The 13,657-nt window shown below is 38.9% G+C and overlaps 1 protein-coding gene across 3 annotated transcripts in view; it reads left to right on the forward strand.

Moving 5' to 3' along the window:
- svep1 (sushi, von Willebrand factor type A, EGF and pentraxin domain containing 1) overlaps positions 1-13,657 on the forward strand; it is a 102,139-nt gene that overhangs the window by 43,263 nt on the left and 45,219 nt on the right. For all 3 annotated transcript variants that reach the window (XM_017433179.3, XM_025009853.2, XM_017433178.3), the window contains exons 4-5: positions 10,113-10,271; positions 12,446-12,625. In XM_017433179.3, coding sequence (XP_017288668.1) covers positions 10,113-10,271; positions 12,446-12,625 — 339 coding nt within the window. The remainder of the gene's footprint in view (positions 1-10,112; positions 10,272-12,445; positions 12,626-13,657) is intronic.

Consider the following 13,657-nt stretch of genomic DNA (forward strand, 5'->3'; position numbering starts at 1 on the left):
ATTCAGAAATAGAGAGTGTGGAGTTGAGCTTTTAAAGCTGAGATGTGATGTAAGATGGATTGCTTGCAAATTGTTCTCACTCTCCTAACAATGGAGGCTCGTTAGGGTCATTGTTTGTCTGACTCACTGAGGGGCCACTCTGGTCACATGGGTGCAGGTGTTGATTGGAGTGAAACTGACTGGGGATCAGGCTCACTGCCAGCTTGGACATCCAGGTTTCCATCGCAGCTTTTCTTCTACGCTTTCTTTTAACAGTTTGCTTTTCATGTTTGTTTGTAGCGCTGTTTCATATCAAAAGTATAAAAAAATGGATGAGGAAAGATTAACTGTTGAGGTTGGAAAACTGGAAAATATCTGGAGATAAACCACCCAATATCATATCACTGGTTGTCTGACCAGTGATATCGGTTTTCCATCCATTACTATTCTGGTGAGAAATCCTGGTCAAACAGTGGTAAGATTCATGCTGAAGTCCACACAAGCAGAGATGTGTTGCTGCAGCACACTTCATATGTTTTATTGGTATCAACCAATGCGTTTTCAAAAACGGTTACTGTTATCTTTTTGGCTTTACCCAATTGTTCTGCTAACAAACACTGCCTGGGTTGTAAGCCCATTTACTGTGTTAGCTTCAGCTTTAAAAGTACAGAACTTAGCTTATTTACTGAAGAGAGTTTAAACATGAACAGTTCCCTTATTTAGTATTCGTTGTTCACATTGAAGATCTGTAGTGAGTCTAGATCACGTTACCTCTTTTTCTCTCTCTCTGCCTAATTTGGACCCCCTTTCTTTCCAGTTGTGAAATTTGAAGCATTTGAGCTGTTTATGATTTTTTTTTTTCTGGTTTAAATGAACCCTTCGTCATAGCTGCCCTCAGTTATTTCAGAGGCTTTCGTGACCATCTTGGCCCCTTCGTCCGTGCCACATGTTTCAGCTCTGTTCTTTCCCCCAGTTAAACGAGACATAGAGGTCTGTAAAAAAAGCCTTAATTGATGACTACTGCTGCTGTGTTTGTAGGCCAGGGATGCTGTAAAACAGAAATGACTCGCTTTACAAACTGAGGCTCCTCTGCGAGTTAAAAAAAGGACAGAGATGAAGGCGTGAGGAGACAGTGGGCTTGTAAATTGGCACTAATGGGACCCTCCTCAGCAGGAGAAGATGAAAAACAAGGAGCCATAAAACAGCCAGTTGTGTGAAGTCCAACCTGACTGCGTCATTAACACTCCTCGTTTGTCCGTCCCTGTTTTTCTCCCCTTTGTACACCAAGTTCTGCACGCTACTGTTTCAGACTACAAAACCCAGCAGGTAATTTATTGGAGTTTACCGAAGCGTATTATATTTACATTTTCACAGTCTATAAATGTAAATATATACATATATGTTTATTTTTATATTCTAGGTGTAGTGAGCAGTTCTGTCAGACAAAAACAGGATTTCCGCACGTTAAAATAACACATATTTAAAGCCCAGATGGTTTGGTTTTCCACCGGCACCGAATGCAGCATGTGGTTAATCCCAAGGTGAGAACAAAGCAGATTGTTTGCAAAATAAATAATGAATTTAGCAAGATTTTATTCAGTCAGATCAGCAAATGTTGAGGATTTTGGGCGATGTGAAAACAGCCCCATCCTTCTTGAACATGTTAAGCGTTATGCTGTGTTTTTTCCAAGTTTGCTGAAGTCATACTGCATCCTTCTGCTGCTGCTTTTCTCAGCGTACTGACCTCTGTAATCAGGCACACAGTTTTTGTTTGTACAGTTGTTCAGCGGTTCGCCTTAATCTTCTCTGAGCCTTCAATGAGCCCGCTGGATGATCTCGCTGTTCTCGGGAATCTTTTAAGAGACATCTAGTATTTGCGGTGACGTCGTTGTCCTTCAGGAAAAGTACTGAATAATAAGCAGGGACACAGTCATGGAGTAGCCACTAGACCTCTGAAGCTTCCTTTCTAAAGACTTTCTTGCACCATCAGGGATGTTGTTCCTCCTTTGCGGGGGTCTGAGGAGGTCCTTCCTCCTCCCAGATGGAGTCTGTTTATGATGACAGCTGTGCTGAAGCCACAGCTCCACACAAACCTCGTTTTCACCTTACAGCTCAGTTTGAGAGCACACCAGACGTCAGTGGGACTTGGGGGGGGGGGGTTGATTTAGGGCCTTTTGACGTTCCAAAAGGATGGGATTCCGAACCTTTTCCAGTTTCAGGCGAGTCGTGCTTCAATGTTGTGTGACTCCCACTGTTTCAAAGACTAATCTGGACGTCTTGCTTTGTGTTTTGGCTCATTTGAGGACAAAATGTGTCGTATGTCTAAACAGACCAGGTAATATAGAGTAGACCTCTGAGGACCTGCTGGGGGAAGATTAAACAGCTAAAATGTACTTTCATTAATAGTGGAAACACTGAACTATCTTCAGACTTTAGAGAATAGTTTTCCTACCTCCTAATTATCATTTGTTTGATATTGTTGGTTAGCAGTGTTGCTCACTGAAACACACATAACCCTAGGATTGCCCAGACTTATTCTTATTCAGTGATGAGTTCTAAAGCTTGGAAAATTGCCATGTGGACAGATGTAGTCTGCGGCAGACAGATGCCAATGATCCCTTGTCATGCTGGTTTTCCACTGAAGCCACCAAAGAGTAATAATAATCTTGGTTTGAGTCCTTCACATTCTTCAGATCTCTGAATCCCACCATTGAAGCAACGTTGGTGGGCTTTCTGAATTTATTATGACATGCACATATTCTGTCGCCTCGGGGGGTAAAAGCATGTAAAGGTACTCGGAATCATACACGCATCGCTCTGTATAGAATAGAGACATGTTTGTCTCTATTGTTCATTTTGGTTTTAATGATCAGTTTCTGTTGTCTTTTTATGAACTTCAAGCGTCAAATGGAAGCCTCAGTTGTCTGTGGAAACTTTCCTCGCACGTGAAACGTTTTTATTTCAGGGAAAACCCTGGAATTTAACAGTTTTAACAACATTTGTTGTGTGAGAAGGCCTTTTGACCGCAAGCGTCCAGGCCTCTGTCCATTTCGGTCAACCCTTCGCAGGATTTCAGGGCTTCCCTCGCAGCCGTTGTTTTACTTTGAACGCAGCTATTTTTGAGCGACCGCAAAGACTATAGGATCACAGTAACTGATGCTCTATTTTTCTGTTCTTCATCTTATGTCTAAAAGGTTAGTAAGTAAGTTAAAGTTTGTTTATATGGCACCTTTCACAGACAGAATTTACAAAGTGCTTCACAGAGAAATAAGCCAATTAAAGGCACAGCGAGAACCGATGAAAATATCAGCTGCCTTTGGTATCACCAGAAAATAAATAAAGTCTATACTTGCTAAATGCAAAAAACAGAAAGCACTAGAGATGGCTTGTGAATATGATACAGTATCTGACTTTCCTTACCAATACCTGCTTCAAAACTTATGGCACTTTAGAGGGCGTCACACCTAGGAGTCATTTAGCTTTGATCACATTTTCTGCTTTTAGGGGTCATGGCTTTGCTCAGATTTTGTGCCGGTTTTGTCCAAGCTGTTGGATATGAACTGAACCAGGATGTTGTGTTTGGAGAAACATTTTCCTCCTACATTTCCAGTAACAAACATTGCTGCACCAGAAGAAACGAGCGCGTGACTAGTTATTGCCGTGATCGAACAAGCGACTCCCGTCTCGATGAAGTTGTCCTCGAGGCAGGAAATGTTTCTCCAAAAAGGCGTCTTCATCCTGTACCACACTTTCACCACTGATGCTGGATTTTGAATGGTATGCTGGTAACAATCCACTTTAATTTAAGAAGCACAGCATCCATGATTTCCATAAAGAGTTTCAATTTTAACTTAGATCACATCCGCTTTCATCTTCCCATCTATTTCTAAACTAATATAATTATTATTTTAGGTTTTTGTGAAGCTCATTTTGGTTCTGTTTATTGCTCTTGAGTCATGTTTTGGGTTTTATGTCTCATGTTTGCTTCCTTTCCTCGTTTGTTTCTGTAAGTCTTCCTTCCTGTTCCCTCCATACATCAGGTTCTAATTATCACCCCTACCCTCTGTCTGTCGTTTACTTCCTCGATACGTGTGGCTCCAGGATTGAAGCTACTCACCGTCAGATTAGCGTCTTTGTCTGCAGTTGCTTTGGCTTCGTGTCATGTGCAGTTCAGCTGTGTCTGCTTCTGCCACACACTGCCTCGTGTTCGGAGTTTCGTCCTGAAACTTCCTTGCCTTTGCAGCGGCCTTGGTTTTGTTTAAAATAGACCATTTTTCATGACATTCGTTCCTCTGTTCCACATGAGCCCAGTTCACTTAATCAGCTCAGGATGTAATGCTTTTAGATCCTGTTCTCTTTTTTTTTATTCCACTGTAAAATTTTGTATTTGAGTCCTTGAATTGATTTCAACTACAGCTCTGGAACGAATTAAGAGACCACTGCAAAATTTATCAGTTTTTCAGATTTTTCTACATTAAAGTACCTGTTTGAGTAAAATGAATATTTTAGTTTTTATTCTATATTCTACTGACAACATTTCATTCAGATTTTGTGTAATTTAGAGCATTTAATAGTAGAATGTGAAACGGTTAGAACTTGGGAAGACAGCAGAAGTCCACATTTGGGGGAATAACCCTGATTTTTTTATCCCAGCTTTCATGCATCTTGGCGAGGTCTCCACCAGTTTTTCCACATTGCTTTTGGGTGACTTTTTGCCACTGTTGGTGCAAAAATTCACTCAGCTCATCTGTTTGATGGCTTGTGACCATCCACCTGGGCTGGTCATGACAGGGTCTTGATCTGATGGTTTTTCATCCACACCTGAACCACACGGAAAATCTTGCTGTATCTCTCTGCCACTAAGGCCAAAGCTGAGGCCTTTTTTTCTTCACACAAAACTTATTTTCAACTCTTTAGGCATGATCAGTAGTTATTTATTTATTCTAATGACTTTTGAGTTACTATTAGCAATGTTTCTGCCATCCAGCTGGTCTTACTACAAGAGGTGACGATGACCACAGCAGTGGTTTTTATGTTTGTTAAATAAAGTTTGGTTCAGGTGACCACCTAATGAGTACCTCTTTTAGTAGAATGAGTGGAATCCAACAGATGCTGGAATGGAACGGGAGTTATACATGTAGACATGCTGGTTTCAGAAAAATTAACAGTGGTCTTTCAATTTCTTCCAGATTTGTACGTAATGGTGCCACTTTTTCCTGAAGGGTCGAAGGCGTGATCATTCAGTGTTGGTTTTCAGCCTCACAATTCTTGTGGATTCTGTGAATCTTTTAATGTTTTAATCACCCACTGATGATGAATTGTTTTATGAAAAATAGTAATTAATTAAGATTTTTGTGCCAACAATGTTTAACCTAGTGGTGAAAAGCTCAGTTTTTTTTTACTTCTAGGAGGCTCATTCTATTGTGTTTTTCTTTATTTTTGCACAGATGCAACAAAAATGAGGTTCTTGAAAGACTTTTTTTTTCAAAATCTTTTAAGTTTTTTTTATGTAGAACTTGACCTAAATGATCAAATCTGTGCTTTAAATTTGGTAACTGTCTGTTGAAGCAACAAATAAAACCAGACCTCCACATAATCTCATTAGTTCAGATCTACTGATACATTTCAGTCCGTAACAATGAGGTTTTGTTCCATCCTGCTTCTGAAAAAACTTGGGGATTCATCGGGGCTTTAGTGTGCGGACCGAAGCAGCAGAATTTTAGCTCATTCGCCTCGTCGTAAAACACCAGTGATTTAGGCTGAAAAAGAACATGAGGGAGGTGGTAAGTGTATGAATATAGTACGTGTTTTAAAACATATGTTGTGGAATTTTTTTGGACTGAGCAGAATATGTGCTCTTCATCCTCTCTGGATGCCTGTTTGTCATTGTGGCTGAGGAGGCAGATGTTCTCGCTCTCCCTCTGGACCTCCTTTCATCATTTCCTTCCCAGTTTGTTTTTAGGCCCGGCTAATCGAACCCAGTTTTCCCCCCTAAGACACGGGAGATTCTCGTGTGATCGTAACTTTGGCTCCCGGACTCGACGTGCCTGCCAGTTTCAATGACTTACTTTGTATCAGGACAAAGGAGTTTAGCAGATGAACTTGTTCATGCTTGTTTTTTTCATTTCCTTTCCTTTTCTATTTCCTTTAGAATCCTAAGAGATTGTATTTTAAAAAAAACTTTTTCCAGTTATAAATTTTAGTGGCTGCTTAGGCGGTGAAGTTTTACACAAACTGTAAATCATTTTTCAGAGGTGAGGTTTGAATTTCTTTGAGCAACGAGGGTCAGTGAAGCAGTGAACATCTCAGAAAACGTGTAAACTACGAATATAAACAGTTGTACAAACATAAACTTCTTTGACTTTAGCTTCTGATTTCATAGTTCATATTTTTAAAGCTTTAGATGCGCTTATTGTTAGGTTTTGGCTTTTTTTTTATTGTATTTATTGACAACAAGGAAGTGAAAATCAACAGCAGCGTTAGTTTTTGAAAAGGAGGAAGAGCCGACGAGCCAGGTTGGTGGTACACAGAAGAAATCTGGTATTTTCCAGAAATGATGGAGATCTACCCTTCTACCAAATCACACATCCATTTTAATAACTGTTTATCTTCTCTTGAAGACAATTGATCAACTTTGTCATGTCCTCATTTATTAAAGTAATAATTCTCAAAAGCTGGTAGCAAAAGCACCAGCTCACCTTAAATCATACATGGACTAAAAACAGCTTAAGGGACAGAAGTAGTTCCTGGATCATGTCTGAACCAGTGCTGACATTCTCAAATCAACCAAAAGCCAACAAACAAAAATACTTTAAATAATAAAAAAAAGAGAAGTTTGTCAAAGAATCTTGAGAAAATTAAAACATTACTGCTTTTGTACTAGTTATTAATGTATTTTGACCAAGTTTGCTGCAAGTCTTGTCCTCATTGGATAAGAAAACAAAACATTCCCGAATGACTTATTTACCATAAAAAATATAATAACGAAACATTCAATAATGAACAGATGTTTGCTTCAGGTTGTCACAAGAGAAACGCAGCAAACGTTTCTTTGACTTTGCCGTTTTGCGGACAATGTGATGTTATTTATGATAGACTGCAGGTGACATACTGGGCCTATCAGTTTTAACTCTTTGGAAAAAATCCTAATAACACCTGTTTTAAATTATCAGTAAATGTTACGACATGTTGCTCAACTTTGTTATTATTATTATTTATTAGGATTTTAAAGAAAGTTGTTGTAATGGTAAATACATGTAAATGTCCTCTGATTATATAGTATTTCTCCTTCTTAAATGATTTCTTTTTCACATTAGTGGTCTCTGACCAGCTGCCATCCATCCATGTAGCCATAGCCAGTCCAAACAGAGCAGGAGCTTTTAGTTTTATGGTCATCTGACTGCAGACGGTTCACTTCCTCTCTAAATGAGGGACTCGACACAGTAGAGTTACTTCAGAGCCGTAGGCAATAAGTAGACTGACCCAAAATGAGATGTTTGTCTTATGCGTAATTCAGACCAGCGCAGGAGCCAAACGCATTCAGTTTCAGCACGACACTGTGTTTTTGGCTGAATTTGTGGAGAATTGATAGTATCGAAAGAAAATGTTCACTTCCAGCCTGATTCTTTTATATTTCAGATCCTTGGCTGGTTGTTTCATCATTTATCCCTTCCTGTTCATCTCTCTTCCTTTCATTCCACCTCCTGTTTCCAGAAGCTTGGTTTGCACTTTCTAAATTGTGTGCGATTGTGTTTTTATGTGTGTGTGTGCGTGATCGCAGAACTGTTTGTGTACTTTTCTACCTGTCAGCACCTGCATCCTGCCAGGAGTTGAAATGTTATATTTTTCAGATACAGTATTTCCACTGTTGGGCTCTGGGTGAATTATTATTCATATTAAAGCTAAATGGGGTTCCTATAAACCTCAAACGAAGCTGTAAAACAGATTCCCATGGACTCAAACAGAGCTGACGCTCTCTGGACTCGGCACTTCTTATGTAAGATGCCTCCTCGGAGTTTAAGAGACAAAGACGCTCCATCACATGCTTTTGTTATCAAATGAAAACAGCGGTCTGAGACACTGTCTGCAGCAGATGAGGTTTTCTCGGCGTGTTTGTGTTTTATTTGGGTTACTGGGTGCATTTCATGGCCTGCAGTGACTGTCTGCTTTACAGTCGGTTGACTTCTCCTGGCTGACCTGCTGCAGCTGAGGAGGAGGAGGAGGAGGAAGGGTGGAGGCCGACCTGGCAGCAGCTCAACAGTGGAAATTCACACCTGGCCTCAGGCTTAAAGAAAACCAAATAAGTTGTGAAGAATATTAGTCCTGCGGATTCTCTGCTGCACCCTCTGTATGACTTATAATTACAGCTGCGCATTGAATGTGTCAGAAAGCTGCTGTCGTTCTAATTTTTGCCCCAGAACGGTCATAAAACTCATAATTACTTCAGTCTTAGTGCTGAACATAAAGGGCTCTGACTCCCATGGGATTTCCCATGTGCATAGATGTTGTTGAATGTATTAAAAGTGTTAAAACGACGTGTGAGGAGTTTTATAATTCTCTCGTTTTGAGCACAAGGCGTGAAATTGAGCTCTTTGAAACACCCCTCTTCTGCAAAGCCAGTTTTGATTTGGGCAAGGCTGTTTTTAATTGAGGGGATTTGTTTTTTTAATTATTGAAAACAACTTTTGGATTTGTTTGAATAGACTATGATGTGACGAAGAGTGCAGCGCCCAGGAATGAAGCTCCTCTGTATAAAATTAACTTTTGGCGTTTGTGTCTTAACAAGAGTGAATGTGGGGCTGCGGTGTTTGACATTTTGACACTCATTTAGAGGCATTTATGTAACCTCTTAAGTTGTGATAAAGAACTAGTCAAATCATGTCGAGGACAATGTTAAAATAAGTCAGTGAATCCTCCAATTTCTTGTTCTCAAATGTGTTTGAATGTGCAATAATGTTATTTTTACATGAGGATAACATTTGGTTTCAAACATTTCTGATTAGATTGATTTGATACCAATGATAAATGTTTGAGTAGTCTGTGTGAGTCAGATAGATTTAAATCACTAATAAAATTCAATGCTTATCTTGATACACATGTTCTGATACATTAAAGACACACGAGCAGGAAAAAATAACTGAAAACACAATCCAGTTTAGCCTTTATCGCTACATGATGCGACTCAATCTTAGTTTTAGTTCAATATTGATCCAATACAAAACAACAAAGCAAAGGAATGGTTTGTTTTTTTAATTATCTAATAAAAAATGTCCAATCACAAACAGGTTATGTTTAATAATTACAAATCACTTTCATAAAACCTGACTCTCAATTAACAAACAGGACAGAAAAATGAAGCCTAGAGCAAAATGAAAAACACCTACCTGACTCAATAACTCAGCAGTGAGCAGAAAAATGTCATTTCTACATTAAAATAGAACAAAACACAAGTTAAGCTTTTTTCAATTTTTATTCTTGAAATATTTGTTGATCGACATGATCAGGATGAAGCACACTTGTTGCGTTTGTTGCTGTTCATGCCGGCGCTGCTGCAGTTCTCCTCCTGAACAGTAGGTGTCGCTTTAAGGAAAACAATACTGCTAAACAGTGGGAAGTGCTAAAAGAACATACCACAGGAGATACGTTCCTCGCATATACATTATATATTTTAACATATATTTTAAAAAGCAGATACTGGATACTTGTGTACCTTTCTTTACTCTGTTGTAGTTCTTTGTAACAAAAATGCTGCTTAGTGACACAAAAACAGTGTAGTCTGCTTTGAATAAATACAGCTGCTGAGCCAAATTTCTTTTTTTTTTTTTTTTAGCCAGTGAGGTCATTTTGCTGCGTTTTCCTCACAACATGTCCAGACATGAATGTGATCAAAGTCCTCTCATAAGTTTGTAAAACTGTTTCTGCGTTTCAGCCACGTTTACTTCGGCTGTCTTACAATTTTTATATTCTAGTCTTATGTGTTATTTTTTAAATGCCAGTCATCCAATTTTACATTCAACAAGCTGCCACTTTTTCTTTTTTTTTTGGTTTTATTTAATGCCAAACACAACATGTGTTTCACGCTGAAACACTGTTGGATTGGTTTCTAACCGCCTGCTGATCTGTGTTTTTAACAGCTTGTCCACCTGGCACTTACAAACCAGAGGCCACACCTGGAGGACTGAGCACCTGCCTGTCATGTCCCGACACACAGCACACCTCCCAGCCTGGCAGCACCTCCCTCGATGACTGCCTCTGCAAGCCGGGCTATCAGCCAATAGGCATGACCTGTCAGGGTAAAAGAAGCCGCTCGCTTACACAAATCATCTCATACAGACAGCATTTCAATTACTTTGACACCGTCAGGAGGCACTAAACACTGAGAGCCGCATATGGCTTTACAGAGAAAAGATTTGTGCTGCAGAGAAAATTATACTTTCTTTAAACTTTTCCGGCTAACTGAGTAGTTCTTCTTGTGTTGCACTGATGCTCATAACTGAAAAATAAAGACAAACACTGCGCACGCACTATTTGGGGGGCCCTCGACTAAACCACTCCAAATATCTTTTAAACACATACTTTTGAGAAGAAAAGGCTGCTGGGGGAGAAAAGCAGAAACTTCGCAGTGCCAGAAAGAGACGAGAACATCCACATTAACGACACAACATTGAAATACCAAAGAACATTTTAAACTTTATTTGATTCTCCCAGAACAGTTGTAGCTCATTTTTTTTTAATTTGATACTGTTTACCATTTCCTCTCAATAAATAATCTTTTCAGCACACAGTCAAAATTTTACGATGACAAGACAAGGACAAAGTGAAACAAACTTGAGGCGGAGGAGGGAAAAAAATCCCCAAAATGGTGCTGTTTTTATAATGGTTCACAAAGCAACAGTAGGCATGCATGAAGTATGCTGCTGTTGTTTTCGGAAAAAAAAAAAAGCAGTTCTGCAATTACACAAGGATGTTTTAAAGATATCTGCTTTGGAAAAGGTTTTTAAAAATCTAAAATTTTGTCCCAAAAATGCTGTTTGGTGTGAATTAGAGCAGCCTGGCCTCAGTCTCTACTCAATGTTTTTTAATTGCAGGTGTTTTTTCAGTAATTAAAGGAACTAAATCTTTAATTATTTTAGTAAAAATAGAATGACAATTCACCCATTTTTTTTTCACAGCTTCCTCTCAGTTATTAACCACCTCAGCTCCTGATCAAAGTTTAATGGTGACAGGATTAGGATAAAGAGCAGAAAAGTAATAAAACGGTAAAACTGGCTCCATTGTTGTTTTGTTTTCTAGGGCCCAAAGTAATAGTGATTATGCTGCGTCACTGTATTTTAAAGCTCAATATTTTCAGTCTATACAGATCCATCAGAAAATCTCCATTTTGGAAACTGATTTTTTAATTTTATTGCAGTTTTTCTTGCCAACGTGTGAACAAGAGATGCAAACGCATCAAAAAATTCTTGATTTAAAAAAATATTTGGTGTAGTGTAGACCGGGCTTTAGATTTACAGTGTTACTTCAGTAAAACTACAAAGACAAAAACCTTACAGATTTCATTTAATTGGTTAATAACTTATAACTGTATGTTTTATTCAATCTTCATGGGTTGAACGGATCATTACAGTTTGAAATCCCTTTCTTGATGTGTTTTCAGTAAACAAAATGCAGCTTTTTTAGAGGATAAATAAAGTTAACTGTAACATATTAGCACATGTTTTAAGATTGTTGCCTCAGAGCTTCGCAGTGATTCATGTTGGTCACTCAATGCAGAACACAGTTTAACATTAAAAGCAGTCATTCCTGAAAGAATAAATCAAAATGAGCTCAAATTGACGTATGTTTTGTTTACATCTTACCTGTGAATCTTACCTAAAAACCTGCCCTCCAGACGCATACGTTTAATTTTGCAGTTCTTGGTTAGCAGGAACCAAAAACCCGGAGGGGAAGATTGAAAATGTAGCCAGAATACAAACAGGGTTTTTCCACACAAGTGTGAGATTAGGGCGCCTCATATCTCTGAATCTGCTTCCAGTAAGTTTCAATGAACCCCCTTGAAGAATGAGCCAGAGAATTTCCATTTATCTGCTGATATGAAAACAATGCCTATTCATCACTTTTACACACTGCATTTTGTTTTTCTCTTCCTCTCTCTGTGGAGATTAAAGAGTGAAGCTTGACATGTAATTTTTCTGTTAGTCTCTTTTTTATTTTTCAGGAACATTAATATTTTAATGCGATCATTCGAAGAGTCAGATTTTCCTACATGCTGTGTCTGAACCTAACATTGTGTCATGTTTCAGGGGCAGGATTTCTTGTTTTTATGCTCCTGTATTTTAATGATCTCAATCAAACATTTTCTCTCACACTGTAAAAACCTTGAATGTTAAACTCTGTGCTCTGCTTTCCCTCCTATGGCGTGAGTGTTTTATTTTATTTTTTTAACTGTAATTCTCGTCTTTGCTTCCAGTGGTCCACTGTCCAGCACTGTCTCCTCCAGAGAATGGCTTTTTCGTCCAGAACGTGTGTAACAACCACTTTGACGCCGCCTGCGGAGTGCGGTGCCAGCCGGGTTTTGAGCTCCATGGAACCGGCATTAGACTGTGCCAGGCTGACAGCACGTGGTCGGGAACACCGGCAACCTGTAGAGGTGAAGAAAAACACGCCTTGTATTTGAAAGTAAAACAAACACTAGAAAACTTTGAAAAAAAATGTTAAAATCTGCCAGCACAACTCTTGTCCACAATTCTAACTTTGTGATAATCTAAGCTAAGAAAGTCTGTAGAAATCATAAAACTTAAACCACATTTGTGTAAAAACCATAAAAGATATTAAAATGGGATTTCATCCATGTGAAGTCTAACTTCCTGTGACCCGTTTAAACTCTAAATGATGTTTCCACTGTGATGTGTGCCTGAGCTGCTGTAGAGCTTCAAACAGGGCCGGGTTTTCTCTTTTGCTCAAATCCCAAGGATCTCCATTATGTTTTTTGCAAATTTTGCGTAGCGCTACTAAAAGTCAGTGTGTGGTAGTAGTTGAGAGTCATCCTCAACACATTCTCTGAGCTCTGCCATATCTTGCGTGTTGTCATAATAACGCATCAAATCGTTTATTTAGAAAAGATTTTAAGTCTCTCCCATCTCAGCACAAAATTATCTCAGTCTAACTTTTTGGCTTGAAAAGGCAATACACGATATGTGAATACTGGTTTCATTATATTTGTATTTTGCCTTTAGAAGGAGATGCTACAAAATCTAATGCTCTAACAGATAACTTTACCTTCTTTTAACAACACCAGGTTCCTAAAGATAGGGACTCCATTATGCATTGGGAAACTTGAGAAAATCTACAAAAATGAAAACTTTAAAAATAAGTGCAATATGCCTATTGAGCCCTAAATGTTACAGCTAAATAATGAAGTCATAAATGGATTGCAGGTCATATAATGGTCGATTGGGCAACACTTCAACCAGCAAAGTCTGGGGTCTCTGCTAATTTTAGTTTTTGTGTCTGAAGCTGAAAAGTTTGGTAGTCACTGCTTTACACTCAGGTCTTGTTCCACATCAGACTGGTTCAGACCTTTTCTATTAAAGGGTGTTGCACTGATTTGTCGACTCTCCTGCAATTTGAAGCAGGTGGGTAGCGGGAGCCTGTACGGCCTTTCACAGATTGAGATCACACG

The sequence above is a fragment of the Kryptolebias marmoratus genome, linkage group LG7 (genome assembly GCF_001649575.2).
Source record: "Kryptolebias marmoratus isolate JLee-2015 linkage group LG7, ASM164957v2, whole genome shotgun sequence".
Lineage (NCBI taxonomy): Eukaryota > Metazoa > Chordata > Actinopteri > Cyprinodontiformes > Rivulidae > Kryptolebias > Kryptolebias marmoratus.